Genomic DNA, 16554 nt, shown 5'->3' on the forward strand with positions numbered 1-16554 from the left:
GGGCCAGGTAAAATGTATCAAAAGTATGTAGCTACAAATTGTACATACAAAATATATGGTTGGAGAATGGCCGTGATCTTTAATTTGAAATCTTTGCGCTACTTAGATCACTTTCTGTGGTTCAATGTCATAAGAGTTTACGTAAATTCACGCTGTCTTCTTTTTTTCAGTAGTGATATATTATAGCTAAAAAAATAAAACTGAAATGATTTATGTTCATTTTTATTTTATATTTATTAGTTTTTATAACCTGGTAATAGAGTAGATTCAGTTTAGTTTCTTGAAGGATTTAGTTTTAATTCCGTTTCAGTTTACTAAAAATATTTCTCCCTGCTTATTTTCATTTTAGTTTACTTTGTAAATCTTTACAATAATTCCCCAAAAGAACAAGCAGGCCTGCTTGGTTGCAAACATTTTCTTCAAACTTTGACATTTTTAGCATGTTCGCTAGCTCGAAGTTTGTTGTTGTTTCTTCGAAACAAAGAGAATCATAGAGTCATGATATTTTCTCCCCAATTTCCAGTTGTATAGTTTTTGGTTTAGATACGGTGATTTTTTATGGTAGAAAGTGCTGCTCTACTTCATTACAGTCCACTGCTAACTAGCTACATGCTAACCCCAGGGAAAGCTTTAATTCTGGCTGCTGATGTTAATTTCTCCCCGATTTTGGATCAGATTCCTTCTCAAACATGTCTCGTTGTGTAACAATGAATGCAGAATGGCTGCGGACCGGCTCCGCTGCGTGTCTGCTGCGTGCGCCACCGTCCGTCAATACCCACTAGGTCCGGATTTTTTGCAGCACGGCTGCGGCCATGACTGACAGCTGTAGTCATGAGTCGCGAATTCAGGTAGAATAGAACCACAAAACCAACAACAGTTAGTTTCCATCCAGAGGAGTAGAGGGGAAACAGCTCTGTGCTGCGTTTTCAAGGTGTAGTGCAGGGAAATATGATCCGCCGTGAGCACGGTGTATTTTATTTTGAAAATTAACCGGATCTTTATTTTGTTTCTTTGCTCGACTTCCTGTCCCGCACTATCTGCCGTGTGCTGAATTGCTGCGGAGCTCTCTGGCAAAAATAGAAGCTCTGCATATCTGCTCCGGAGGGCTGCGGATCGCCGGAGCTGGGACGCAGTAGGAACGCAAGGCTTTTTCAGGAGAGGGGCCTTAAAGACACAGGTGCTCCAACAGAGTGTCTCAGACAAAGGGTGAATACAGGTAATAATAAAAAAACATTTTGAGCATTAAAGCATGTAAACATGTTCTAATAGAAACACAAGTGTCCCATTTTTATATAGTTCCAGTTTACTAAAAGCATTTTTCACTGCTTATTTTCTATTTTACTATAATAACCCTGGTGTGAGTGTGTGCAAAACACCACATGGAAATGTGTTTGTGTGTCTCTTCTATTTGTTATGTGTTTATCCCTCATATCTCTGTGTCGTGATGAGGAAATAAAGGACTCCAACCTAATGTGGATGCTTAGGTGTGCGTTTTTCTGTGTGTGTGTGTGGGGGGGGGGAGGAGGGGAATCGCAAACCTGCCCAGCATGGCACAGAGCAGGAAGTAGGCCAGAGGGGGATTAAATGGCTACTGCACCACTTCCTCCTTCTCCTTAATGCTGTGTTTTCTGTGTACTCTGTGTGTACTCTGTGTGTGTGTGTCTGTGTGTGTGTGTGTGTGTGTGTGTGTGTGTGTGTGTGTGTGTGTGTGTGTGTGTGTGTGTGTGTGTGTGTGTGTGTGGCGTACCCCTGTGGGGCGCAGAGTCATTACAGGTGGGGCGCGAGTGACCAGAAGGGAAAAGTGATGTGGAACTAATGTTTTGAGGTTGGAATGTTTTTCACAGCAGAACAGTAGTGTTAGTGTTGTGCAGGAAACATTCATATAATATATAAAAAATGAACATACATTGTCTTCCTCCAAAGGGGGGAATGGTAGAAAACGTTTGAGAACCACTGGGTTAAGTCGGCAAAAGAGACCATATCAGATCCCAGGCACCTGAGTCAGAACAGCGGCTATCCATACGTCTCATAACGTTACCGGTGTTTGTGCCGAAAATCTCCTCCCTACCCAAAATCTCTCCCCCCTTCACGTTAGCTTGCTTCACAGTTAAATTTAGCCAATAAAAAGTTTAGACACCAAAACGACTGATTAAGGTTACAGAATAGTAAAGGGGGAGATTATTCCAGGCAGCTGGGATATCTTCTGCACAATATCAGCCATTGGACTGACAGGCTCTTAATGACATGTAGATTCATCATATGGATGAATGCCACTGCTTTCATCAATCCCACTTTCAGACACTGCAGCAAACAAGCTCTTATAAGCCCCCTGTACACTACCTGACCGGCACCAAACAGTACACAGGCAATGTTAAGTCACTAGCTGGTAAAGAATGTGAAACATCTAGCAGCCAGATATATTTCTCAGAGACAGCATGGACAAATGAGCTGTTTAGCAAGTAATGATCAGGCCGGTGCCACATTTCACGCCAACAAACAGTAAACAATGAATCAGGTACCCTACCTCCTTGAGACAGCCCATGAAGTTGTTGCTGACTGGAGATCCAGGCAGGTCAGCGGTGCTGGGACTGCCACCCACATAGAAGAAGTCATCAGAGCCCAACATGGTGTAGTCTTCCTGGGTGTAACCCGTAGTGGTCAGAATCCCATCCACGGATATTGTCACCTGACATTAAGGGATGAATAGTGAATGTAGAAATAAAACGTATACTTGGATTTCCAGGATAGAAGGTGGCCTAGTTTTCTTACTCACTCAGGTCGGTGTGATTATTAATCTCAGACCTGGTGATGTGTTTATTGTTTATTTATGGATCAGAGAGAACAAATAGTAATTCTGACAGCCCATCATTTCCTTTATTTTTTATGTACTTTAGTAGATGCTAATTGTGGGAGTTGAAACTGTTGATAGGTATGAAGAGTTAGTAAAATGTCAACAGAAAGATGAAAACTGGGTAAATTTAGTCACAGACACTAATACTAAGGCCTAGTCCACACATACACAGGTATTTTTTTTAAACACTTTGGCCTTTCTTCCACACGCAAAAAGCCTTTTAGGTCACTGAAAACAGAGATTTTGGAAAACTCTGACCAGGGTGAAGATTTTTAGAAACTTTGTTTTGGTGTTGTCGTGTAGACAGGCAAAACAGAGCTTGTGACTTGTAACGTCAGAGTGTGACACAAATGAGGCGACATTTTTTGCAATGGAAGACGTGGCCAAAATAGTGCTGGTGACAGGCTTGCTAGTAGGACTTTTTACATATTTACACATAAATGTACAGTTACTCTTCCATTGTGTTGTCACTGCTACATAATCCAACACTGCCACTACAAAGCCAACGTCTTTGTTTTAGGGTTAGGGGTTAGGGTTAGGGTTAAAAAAGCCTAAAAAAATCATTTTTTCAGGCTTCTGATTAGCATCTTTTTCTTCAGGGTTTATATTGCTCCTGATTATGTATGCTCTTGACAGCGCCTCAATTGTGTTTTTGCATTCTCATATGGGTGGAGACTTTTCTTAAAGGTCCCATGACATGGTACTCTTTGGATGCTTTTATATCTACCTTAGTGGTCCCCTAATACTGTATCTGAAGTCTCTTTCCCGAAATTCAGCTTTGGTGCAGAACTACAGCCACTAGAGCCAGTCCCACAATGAGCTTTCCTTAGGATGTGCCATTTCTGTGTCTGAAGCTATTGAGGAGGAGAGTGGGAGGGGCAAGATGGAGGGTGGGGGTGTGGCCTTGACCAACTGCCACTTTTCTCGTTTGAAAGCCATGATGTCTCTCTCTCATAGGTTGGCCAAATTCTCTGGGCGGGCAAAGCAGAGAAAGGGGAGGTAACCTTGCTTGTTATGACCTCATAAGGAGAAGATTCCAAAACAGCTCATCTGAGCTTTCATTTTCTCAAAGGCAGAGCAGGATACCCAGGGCTCGGTTTACACCTATCACCATTTCTAGCCACTGAGGGACCATAGACAGGCTGGGGGAACTCATATTAATGTTAAAAAACCTCATAAAGTGAAATTTTCATGCCATGGTACCTTTAACACTGCATGTGTGGATGGGATTTTTCTGAGAACGAAGGAGGGAAAAAAACAAGTTTCAAAGTGACCAGCGTACATGTGGACTAGGCCTAACACACATGCACTGATATTAATCTTCATGTAGTACTCATAATGCACAAACCATGTGGTTTGCTTCTTTTTTTATCTCCTTTTGTGTTTTAAATATGTGAGGGAGGAAAGAAACTAATAAATATAACAGAAGTAACATGCAGGAGCTGAAAAAAACACAAATCAAAGGTGAGGAGGGAGGATTTAGTATGACACCACACAAAATTGAATGCAAACATGAAGGACACAAAATGGCAGAGTACACAACCAAAACCACAAAACCTCCAATCTTTGACAAGCTTTTTATTGGAAGTGAAAGTCTTACCAGCAGAGGTGGAAAGTAACTAAGTACATTCATTCAAGTACTGTACTTTACTACAATATTCAGGTACATCTACTGTACTTAAGTATTTCATGTTATGCTTCTATATATTTCTTCACTACTACATGTATTTAACCAGTTACTCTACAAAAACATAATATGATTAATTTATAAGATATGAAACATTGTTATAGCTGAAACTACCCTAGTCTCTATGTAATTACAATAAAGAGTACAAATTTGCCCAATCTAACCTCAACTTAAAAATTGTTTCTCACATATTGCAAAAGTAATAATTAAATCTCACATTTAAGCAATAATTCTCATTTTTATTCCCAAATAAACATTTTGGTGCTGGTAATTTTAAAAGTGCATGCACGAAGAAAAAAGTATTTTGAGCCCTGGTAGAATAGGTTGTTATCCAGTGTTCTACTGCAATGTGGGTTGCCTCGTATTTTTACTTGTTCAGGAGTGTGAATGAAAATGAGAGTCTGGTGTAAGGACGATTCAGACCATTTCAGACCATACACAGGACACAATTGTCTGAGTTCCAGTGTGGATTTTGTCTTTGTCTTTGTCTTTAATATGAGTCTGGCAGTGTCCACAATATCATCACCAAAAACATTTAATCTGAAAATCTGAAATCTGAAATCTGGAAGCAGATTCAGTAAAACCCCAGAGAAACAAAAGTGGTTTGACAAAAAAAGAGGAAGAAAAAAGCAGAAAAGCAACATGAGTGGATGAACCAGGTGAATAATAGAAGGACAGGAAAAATGAAGCCAACGTGAAAGCTAAAAAAATCCATTCTTTTTTGGGAATGGGATCTTGATTTACTGAAGTCCAAAAAGAGAAAGGGGAGAAGTACACAGCAAACCAAAAAATGACAATAAAAATGATATCTACCATAAGATGGAGTATGTTTACCATTGCGCGTCCCATGCTTTTTTGCTTTGCAGAAAGGTGGGGTAGGTAAGAAATGAATGCAGTGGGTTTGTTAATACATTAAAGTATATCAAATTAAAAACAAAAAAGTTGAATGAAAAGTTAGGGAGTTAGTACACACATTAGTGAACAATGGTTCATTTTATTCCTTCAGTCGCTACTTATTTACAGACCATGGTAGAGGTTAACAGGTGGAAACTGTTTTAACGGCTGGGAAAAGAAATCAGGGCAAATGCCTTTGTTTCAAAAGAGCATTTGGTGTTTGTGATGGCCATCTTACCGAGGTTCAAACATTTGTAGTGACTTTCTCAAAAGTGTGTCTGTTGTAGAGAGCTCCCAGGCCGACCAAGGCATAAATATATTTCATGGATTTGTACCGGGTGAAATAAATGTAACTGTGTTTTGTCCACTACAATCTGAAAATGTTGGATAGCTGCTCTTTTTGAAAAAGAGCTGGCCTCTACAGTGCAGCATTTAACTCACATATGAGTTAAAATCAGAGTATGTAAATGTCAACATGTATTTGGGCACACAGGTGCAAGTGACTGTGTTCTGACACCTGGAATGGCAAAATACAGATTTTGCACATCCATTATACAATCTTTACACTGTTGATCTTTGAAGGAATGGGCTGTCCAAAATGAAGTTAGCAATCTAACTGACAATTAGCAAGCCGGCAAGCTTAGCAGGCTGTTGTTGCTGGCTAACAGCATGGTACTGGCTAGCTAGCATATTACAACTCAACTGCTATACTTTACCATCACAACACATTCTCACTCTCACATCACGTAAAATTGGGACATTTAGTCATGTGCGTTTGGCGTTTGTTATCCATGCTAAAAGTCTGCTTTAGCGTCAGGACTCTTGGCGTCACTTTTAACGCTCTGGGGTTGGGACGTACTGACTAACAAGTGGCACAAGAACGGGACAGGTTTAGCAAAAGATCGTGGCTGGGGTTATAAAATGTGCATTTCTGTGACACGTGGTACAAGAACGGAACAGTTAAGTTTAGGAAAAGACGGTGGGTGGGGTTATAAAATGTATGTTTCTGTGACACGCGGGACAAGAACGCGACACAAACCATGGTGAAAAAGTCCTGTGTTGTTTGACCCATCCACCCCACCCAACCAACCTCCTTATGCGGCATTTCGATCTTTCATACTACTCGCTACCGTTGTCGCTCTTAATCCTACGCCATTTTACAGTGCCGGGGTCGTGCTGTTGCTCTGCCCGGTGCGTTCCATACGTACGCTGAAGGGGGATTTTTGCGTACGCTGAGAGCCACTGCCCAAGCGTCCGTATTTTTTTAGATGGGAGTGAGAATGGATTGATCATCAAAACCAAGCTTTAAGAAAGCTTTACACATCCACCTTTGTGCCTTACCTGCCGGAGGTTGCGGGTCACTTTGACATCATGCCACGAGTTGTCGTTAAACTTCCCATTGACTGGCTCCACAATGGCCTCAAAGGCTCCGGAGCCCAGGTTGATAACGAGGGAGACAGCGCCGTCCTTCAGTGCCAGGTTGACGTAGTCAGCTGACTTGCCGGTATGAAGGATAAGGCCGTTGCGCTGCCACGTCTTGAAGGAGAGCGTAATCTCGTCGCTGCTGCTCTGGATGGGGTTCTGGGAAAGATCGTAGCAGAAGTACTCCGAGCCACGGAAAGTGGCCACATTCTCTTCCCTCGCTGTGGTGAGAAGAAAAAAAGTGGAAAGGTGTAAGAATATTTTCAGTCATCAGACAGCATGACAGATTCAAATTAGACCTACTATATCTGTTATATGTTTATTTATTGAACAGTACAGTAATAAATACATAGCTGTTTGTATTTTAATATTTTCGTCAGCATTATGGCTTCAAATAAATGCAGAAAAAGAGCTATTCTTGAATGGTGTTGGTGAAGGTCCAGGTTTAGACTCAAATGGTGTTGAGTCTTTGAGGGCAAGTCCAAGTCAAGTCACAAGTCTTTATAAAACAATTGCAAGTCAGTAGCCTAAGTCTTTTAGGTCTGTGAAAGTTTCATTATTAAAACGACATGGCATTTAAACATGTTTCTATTTTTTTACATAGTCATTTAATTCAACAGTTCTAATAATTATAAGATCAAGGTGTGTGGCAATTTTTATCGTTGCTGATTTTTCCAGTTCAAAAATTTGTGGGTGGACATTAAAAGAGAAAAAATCAGCTTTGTGAGTTTAAGACCACTTATTATTAAAAATGAACATGAATCAAGTAATAATCACCATGCTATTTAGGGCATTTCTGACTGACAAATAAACAGCCACACTGTCCACAAAAGAGCCTTCAGAAATATTCAACACGTGACGGAGAGGAATGCAGGCAATGGGAGAAATAAAAGGAGCCGCAGATAGCTATCATCTTACAACATCAAAGGCCTAATCTTGTGATAGAAATTGCCATTTTTCTGTCAAAAAGCCGGCTTGTGACACAGTGGTGATGCTTGGGATGAGACAGAGAGAAGCAAAGATGGGAGGGACGCCACAGAGAAAAGCCAGGATAGGGTGCACTGACTGTATTTGTGATCCTATTAAAAGAAGCACAGGAAAGAAACAGTGATGTGCTGAAATGGGCCCAGCAGAGCTGAGGGATAACACAGATAAATGGTCCAGTCAGGAGTGGTTATCTGTGAGATCATCTTCAATTAACTCACTGTGGTTTAAGCAAAAATACTAGACTGTGGGCTCAGTCACAACACAGCAATCTATCAGCCACCAAGACACTACAATGTGCTTCCATGTGCTCTGCAACAAGCCCCCCCCACCACCCCACACTGAACAAGACTACATTGAAACTTAGTATATGGCTGGATCGTGTATGGTCACTCAGCTGAATTGTGGCCATTGTAGCATATTACATTACATGGTTAAGCTACGTTCAAGTCAAATAATTGAGGACTGCTTTCATTTAATAAATTCAACAATATAATAATGCTATTTTCAAAAACGTGTATCTGGATTTTTAATATAAAGTGTTATTGTCCTATTTCATTCACATATTATTTCTGCAAGATCCAGTAAGAGTCAACCTCATGCTTTCACCTTGCCTTTTGTTGTTGTTACTAACATTACAAATGAGGAAACATACCTCTATAAAAGTATGACATAGGCCAAAGTTAGAGACTAGTGAAACCAGAGCTCACCCAAACTCTCTTGGGAGAGCTTCCACATTCTTTTTAACAACACTCCCAAAATATTATCTCACTGATGGTACGACAATTTGACATTTCAGTTGGTCAAAACACCTCCAATGATAGGACAATAATCAATTATTAATTAACAGGAATTATGTTTTTACAAAGCGCTCTTCCAGACCTTTTCAAATTAGCTGTTTAATACATTATAAACTGGGAAATACACTTAGTGAATAAGCTGTGTCCACATTGGCTGTGCAGGTGGGGGGTGTTGGGGGAGTACCAGCTGTATGGTCAGATGTACTATACGTACTGCAGCTATTGTGCTTTTTTTTTCAAGAGAGGATAATTATGTCCTTATTGAACCTAATTGAGGAAAATACGTCTAAAGCCTTGAAGCCTCTGGGTTTCCTTTGGCCAAAATGGAATGAGTTATCTGACCCACCCCTACTAGCTAATTAATTCATTATTTTTTAGTTTCAGATGTGGCTAAATAACCACCTACTCTATATAAGGAGTCATGTGTCCTAAGCACTCAGAGTAACATGCAGAGTGCATAAATCACAGGGTAAGCTGCTGTTGTCTGGCCACTAGTAACCAGTAAGCAGTCTGTTAATATCAGTTTGGCTGTTAAAATTGAAGTAATACATATTACAGCACCAGCATTGTCAGACAGGCGAAATAATCCAAACCCACTGAACAAGATATGGTGCTGCAGAACAAAAAAAAAATTGTCTTCCCTAAGTAACATTTTCCAGTTTCCTCTCATCTACCTTTTGGGGTAGCAAAGTCAAACTGCATCTTGTCTCCAACATGACCCCCCTAAGATGAGAGAACATTCCTGCCTCTCTCTTCATCTACAACCCACTGCAAGGAAAAACACTGCTTAATCTGTGTGCCAGTGGAACCATGCTAGTTCATCCATTAGGGAGTTTACCTGCAGGGCTGGTATGAGAACACTGCCCTGCTTCAGATGGCAAACACACATGCAAAAGAAAAGCTAAGGAAAGGCAGAAGTTTACTAGAAAAATAAATCAATATTGGCAGGTTTCAAATGATTTCGTTATGCTCTATAAACACCCGGATCCAAACATACAATATATGACTATAATACTTATGTTTTATATGATAGTGGTGATATACAGAAACGCCAGATTACAGCCACCCAAAGAGATAGTCATAGCTGTTTTGCTAAAATATGGAATGGTAATGAATTGAGAATTAATAGAAATTCTTTATGACTGAAATGAGGATGATGTGAGGATACTGTTATCAGCCCATAATGGTTTTAATGGCATCCATACGCCATTCCATTTGGAGCCTTTATTTGATGAATGAGCTTGGATAATTCCTGCATGAGGTCATCCATAAAAATGTCACAAGGAGAAGTGGCATCAGGAAAAGTTATGGCCACAGTAAATCTCTCTTATATTTGTAAGGTAAGGGGACGCTGTATGTTCCAGGTGGCAAAGATTGGAATTTGTGCCTTTTTCTCCAACTTTTCTGCAAAATCTGCTATTAAATATGACATAGTTTATTTTCTGTAAAACTGAGCTTCTGGTTTGGTTAATCAGTTTCTTTTGTTTGCAGACAGAATATGTTGATTGTTAATGACTCCCACAACAACGGCGATCATTTTAAACACGTGACCGTAACACGTGTTACCAGCACCTCCCCCTTTACTTTACTGATAAACCGTAGAAACACCACTGTGAAAGCACCACAAACTTAATTTATTAGACGCTGGTTGTTCACCCTCACCGCGGCAGTGTGTTGGGCTTGAGCTGATCTATATTTGGAGTTAACTGGAGCTTACCAGAGCTAACCGCTAACTGGAGCTAATTGTTGCTAACAGAGCCTTCAGTTCTCATTCTCTCTGTGCCCGTACCCATCAACTGTAACATGTAGTCATTCATTTCAATAAATAGTTCTTTCTTTGACTAGTTTATTACTGAACCCAGCCATCACACGCTGCAGCATCACATCCTGCAAATACTGGCAACAGTGACGTAACTGCATCAAGGAAGTAACTGCGTCAAGGACAACACAAATTTGGGGCTCCTGAGTAAAAGTTCTGTGTTTATTTGACCCATTCACCAGCCCGACCCACCTCCTTATGCATAATTTGGCGCCCTTATACTATGTCACCTCTCATGTCTTAGTATACATAACTAGTACTTTCAAAATACAACTGTAATCCAGCTAAATAGTTTGTAATGATGTGAGAATTTAAGAAATGTATTGTTAGATTTCTTGTCATTTTCTTGGCAGGCTTTTTCAAAGTTGGCTAATATTTTCTGATTTTGTGAGCTTGTACTACATACTCACTTTAGAAATCTACATAGCCTCTGACAAATTAATAATATGGATTGTTTTGTATAAATCATTAATATTACGACAGACCTCAGTGGCACCAGGCTAATGGTGAATATAAATCTGCAATAAATAAGTCATTGGCTCATACATAACTGAGTGACATCATGATTTATGATGTGTGGATTTTCTTGCAGACATGGCTGTCTAAATCTAAGTGACCATTTTGTGTCACTCATGTAACAGATTCACTAAAGCCCTGCTCTCCAATACGAAAGAACAACGAAGAATCTTAGATCCAATCTTTTCATGTCTATTTGGCCTGTTCAGTATCTGTTTATGCAGCAGCGAGAACAGCAGCATTCTGGGCAAAAACCTCACTGCTGATGGTAGAAACAGAAGCATTCAGATTAGAAAACGTAAAACAGAACATCTGCAAATATTTGAAATAAGCTGGTTTCATATTATACTCAAAATATTCATGGGGTGAAAGATACAAACTAAAGTGGCCTATCTGGGCTAAATAAATAAATAAATCATATTAGTCATTATATTACTGCTGGTTGGGTCAACTCCCATTGATTTCTTACTGTGATAAAGCTTTCTTTGTTTCTTTGATTCTTTCTTTTGTTTGTTTTTCTTTCTCTCTCTCAAGGTGAGGAGTAGGCTACTAATCAAAAGATATGCCATGTCTGGACATGGTATAGGGATTGTTGCGATCAGGGCAGTGCAAAAAAAAAACTGATTACTAAAATACTAAATAAAACTAAAATAAATGATATAACACATATTATAACCAGTGAAAGGAGGTCAGTAGAGGACCGACAGTATTGTCTCTCTTCTTGGTACCAGTGAGAAGCCATTGCGGCTGCATTCTAAACTAGTTGTAAGCAAGACAGCAATGACATGACCATAGAAATAAAATGGATAGAAAGGCCATTTTCATTCAAATCAACGTAGCAGAATGGTCAGAGCAGCAGCCATTTTTATGTGTACTATTACTATGGTAACGTATAAACTTCCGATAATAAGCCGACTTCAGGCCATTCGCGGAGCTCAAGATTTTACAGTAACGGAAAAACGAGCAGTGGAGTAGTAAGGTTACGAGGCAGAAAGCCAGCCGCTGAATGAGTCAGATTAACTTCATGCTTCATCCACACAAAGCACGTTGCTATCGCCACGAGATTATTCTGCTCGTTTTCCGTGAACGATGTGGCGAGGCGGTAACGTTAAGGCGGAGTTAGAAAGCTAGCTAGTGTTAACCAACTAGCTAACACCGGCTGGTTTGCTTGCTGGTTCCGCCGTACTCTTATGCTGCATCGGTTACAGAGAATGAGCTGAACAGCGGGATGGGTCTAAAGTTAGCGGCCCGCTGACCCCCTGATTCTGGGTCTAACTGTCCTTCCTCACTCCCTGCAACTCAAAGAACATCTCCCGAGCTGCGTCGGGCGGCTCTTCTTCCAGCGAGCTGTGACACAGTTTACGGCCCCACTGACGCAAATTGTCACTATGACAACTTACAACAATCGCCATTTTGTTGTGTACCAATCAAGTGTCACGGAAAACCGTCCAATGGCCTTTCTATCCATTTTATTTGTATGTGACTGACTGACTCCCATGTTAAGAAATCAAAGCATGTAAAACAGTCTGCAGACTGCCAAAAGAAAAAAGGGGTTTCTTTTTGCAATAGATGCAATGTGGACAAAGCTATTACTAACAACAGAGTTTATTTATTTTGCTAACAAATTTTAAAGCAGAATCAACTTTTTAATACCAAACTATTTGTTAGCCAGGGCCATATCACAGAAGCTTCTCGCCTTGCAGATCCTATGGTAACTACAGGTAACCACGGTAATTAGGGTTAGGACCGAATTAAGGAAAAATACATTGCAGATTCAGGTCCTAAGTCGATGTTCCTATCCTAACTTAACATATGAAAAGTGTATTACACAAGCCAAAATCTTAAATAAACTCTCTCTCTTTCTTTGGGAGACCAACCAACACATCAATATCACATATCAGTATCAGACATTTCACAGCATCCTGACAGGGTAGGGTAATCATTACGAGTTTTCTTAGGTGTAACAAGTCAAAGGGTAAAGATATGTTTCACCTCAAGAAAAATAACTCTTTTGAACAAAGCTGGGGATTTCTTTTCAACCTGTGTGATCGTCTGACTACTCCCATTTCGTGACCTGTCAGACTTTGTTGTTGTGAAGTCACCATGTTCCAAGATCTCAAAATCTCATAGTCTCAAAGTACTCACTATGACATGTTTAACAAACTCTTTGCAAAAGCAAGAAGATGCACACAATGTATAAAATAAACAATACATAACTGAAGATGAACAAAAACACACACACACACACACGTAGACACACAATTGATGGAGGTGTGATCTGGCATAAGTGAGAGCATTTAAACTCCTGGGCGGAGTTCCAACTCTCTCTCTCTCTCTCTCTCTCTCTCTCTCTCTCTCTCATTCATTCATTCATTCATTCAAGTTTTGATTACTGATACTCTGCTCGCTTGGCTCCTCTGTAAACAGAAGAAAGTTGTATCAAATCACATGGTGGATGCTTAAGACTTGAAAATAGGTCAGACGGATGTCATGTTGAGTTGTCACATAACGTACACATGACCGTATTATATCATATCCTACTTTCCCTAAGGCAATCATAGTTTTGTTCTGAGGAAACTATGATTGATGCCTTTTCTGTCTCCATGGTCAGAGAGACATTCTTTTCTCTTTCTGACTTTTGGGTTTTGTGACGAGGTTTGTCTTTCTCTTATTATTATAATAATAACAATAATAATAATAACTGTAAGCATCAATGCATCAGTGTTGTTGTGCATTAGGCTATGTTGTGCTTGTTTGAGTGCTTTCAGATGAATTCCACGACATCAGCAGGAAAACAGGTTAGTTTGCAGAGGGGCTCCATTGTTATTTAAATATTGAGAGAGAGCAGTGGTGAACATCATGGTGGGAGTGGGGAAGAGAGAGGAGCAGTAGAGTGAGAGGAGCATTCTCTTTGGTCGGGTTGAATAATCCCTTTCTCTCAAGAATAGGGACTGTAATTTAGAAGTGAGTGAGACACAAGTAAAACAGCACGTACGCTTCTGCACTCCAGCTTATCGAATGGAGTCGTTCGCCCACACCATCAAAGAGGAGGGCTCATGCAAAGCCAGTGGATAGGAAGTGCACACATTGAAAAGGCACAAAATGGCTCCCTGGTTCATTCATTTGTAGCTCTCTAGTTTACAGCTCCACTTATACGTAATATTTAAAGCATTTAGGAGGAGATTGCATGTGCACATCCAGTGTTTTTGGAGCTTGACTCATTCTAGGGCCTAAAAGTCAGGATATCTCTCGACTTCTACTGCTTCAGTTCAACATTTTTTTTTTTTTTTTTCTTTTCATCTGTCTCTTGGGAGTCCCCCATTTTATGGAAGTTCAATGCTAAATACATGAACTATCCCGTCAAAGTCATAGCAGGTATAGTGAAATGGCAGTTATAGCATCTTTAAGGGCTCAGAATGGTCATCTCTTCTGCAGCCATGTGCCCACTGTCTACCATCATTAATGTGTATACTTGCACTCTCCTCCATGCGATAGAGTTGTCATTGCACCCTGGCACTGTAGTTTGTGCTGTGTACAAATCTACAGGAAGCAGACCAGTAAGCCTTCACATACAGAGGCTTCACATACAACTGTGTTTCTGTTGTTGTACAATTCAGATTATTTGAAGCAAAACCAACGTGTCTACTCTTACTCTGTCTGTGGCATTCAGCTCCCAGCCCATTGGTTAAAATGGCTCACAAATATAAAAGCCTTAATAATTTCCCAAAACAGCTGTAGTTTTAAACAAAGGTTACTCAAACGGGAGGAAATAGTGCATTTGTTGGGGATTATTTTCAGTAACGGATTTGGTGCTTTTCTGAGTGCTTCCAGCACGGCAATGAATGTGTGACTGAGTCAAACTAAACACTTTAATTATTTTTTCTAACTAACACAAAACGACCAGTAAGCATTATCATGCAGAGGTCCTTAGCTTCTGTAATGTGATTTATTTCCAAGTGAAGAATAGGGCACAAACAAATACATTCTCAAAAGGGATTTGATCACATGGTTCAGGGATTTGATCGTTCAGGATTAGAACTTGGAAAATGTTGCCCAGTGATGTTCCCCTGCTGTTCTCTATGACTCTTAGAGTTCTGTAAACATATCTACAATGGACTTGTGAGGTCAAATATATGGTTCTTGGAACATTGCAGTTATAAACACACAGGTTCAGTAGCGCAATCATAAACTAATAAAGAGAGAGAGAGGAAAAATGTAAATGACAAGATTATCCATTTAATAGTCTGCTGATTCTCTGTCTCTCCCTAGCCCTCTCCCCACAGATGAAAATTGTTCCTTTTTGTCAGAGCTACAGGTCACAGAAGCCGGCAGAGTCACTGCCAAGCAGCTGTGCTCTCAAAGCACTTTCATAACCAGCTAATTTGAATTTTTCATCTTCTGGCATTAGCAGTATTTCATTAATTCCCTCATCTTTTCAATTACAGGTTCATGATGATAGCAAAGGTGAAGGGGAGGTGGTGTTGATGGTGATGGTGGTTAGGAGTTGGGTAAGACTATTACACAAACACCCCAAAAATCTGTTAAGTATTAGCAGTGATGTAGTACATACAGGAGGTTTAACTATGACCTCCAGTCAGTAAACTGCTGGAAGCCAAATACCGGTTTAAAGAAAGACATTAAAAAGCCACTCATTTACGCCTGTCCTTCCTTAAAGGATAGGCTTGGATTTCCAAGTATATATTAATACAACACTCAAATGCCAAATGTATATTTAAAGATTTATTAGTTTCTTATCCCTCCTCTCCATAGTGGCTGTGAAGTGATACCTTCATAGTGTGACTTGAATGTGTCAATTTTGTGTCAGTCGGTGGCCAGACCGACTCCTGCCCCCTGTGTTCAGTTGATGGCCATCAGACTCCTGCCCCGTTTCCAGTCATTGGCCAGGCTGATTCCGATCCCCTATGTCCAGTCGGTGGCCCTGCCAGCACCAGCAACTTGTTTCCAGATGGTGGTCTGTCGACACAAGTTCCTGTGTCCCTGTTGCAACAATCCCAAGTTCCTGTTGAGCTGCAACAGCCCCAAGTGTCTGTTGAGCTGCAGCTCCACTCTCACTCAACTATGCCTCAGCAACCCCTTGTTTCCCCAGTGGCCCCGTCGCCATGCTCCAGCCCAGCTACCCTGTTGTTGCCCTGATGCCGGCCTCCAGCTCAGCTGCCCTGTTGTCTGTCTCCAGCCCAGCTGACCTGTTGCCGGTCTCCAGTCGTGTAACCCAGTTTTCGGCGGCCACCACAAAGGCTGTACCTTTCTCGCCTGCCTCCAGAGGGTCTTTGTCGTCGATCTCCAAAGAGGTCTCATCTTCATTGCCGGACTCCAGATGGATTCCGCCCTCATTGCCAGACTTCTCCTCAACCTCTGGAAAGGTCTTGCCTTTGCCACGGGCCACCAGACAGTTTCAACCTTCTTCGTGAGCTTCTGTTGCCCCTGAGCCTCTGTTTTTCCCAGAATCTCTGTTGTCCCCAGATCCTGTGTTGCACCCAGTTCAAGAGCCTCTGTTGTTCCCAGTTATAGAGCCTCTGTTGTTCCCAGAGACTGTGTTGCCCCCAGAACCTCTGTTATCCCG

General features: G+C 40.8%; 1 protein-coding gene across 1 annotated transcript in view; it reads right to left on the bottom strand.

Moving 5' to 3' along the window:
- The window catches only part of nrxn3a (neurexin 3a), a 232902-nt gene that overhangs the window by 118968 nt on the left and 97380 nt on the right, over nucleotides 1-16554 (bottom strand). Inside the window, exons 6-8 of the mRNA XM_028565234.1 lie at nucleotides 6774-7075; nucleotides 5352-5396; nucleotides 2525-2686 (exon numbers count right to left, since the gene is read on the bottom strand). Of these exons, the coding sequence (XP_028421035.1) occupies nucleotides 2525-2686; nucleotides 5352-5396; nucleotides 6774-7075 (509 nt within the window). The remainder of the gene's footprint in view (nucleotides 1-2524; nucleotides 2687-5351; nucleotides 5397-6773; nucleotides 7076-16554) is intronic.

This window comes from Perca flavescens, chromosome 20, assembly GCF_004354835.1.
Source record: "Perca flavescens isolate YP-PL-M2 chromosome 20, PFLA_1.0, whole genome shotgun sequence".
Lineage (NCBI taxonomy): Eukaryota > Metazoa > Chordata > Actinopteri > Perciformes > Percidae > Perca > Perca flavescens.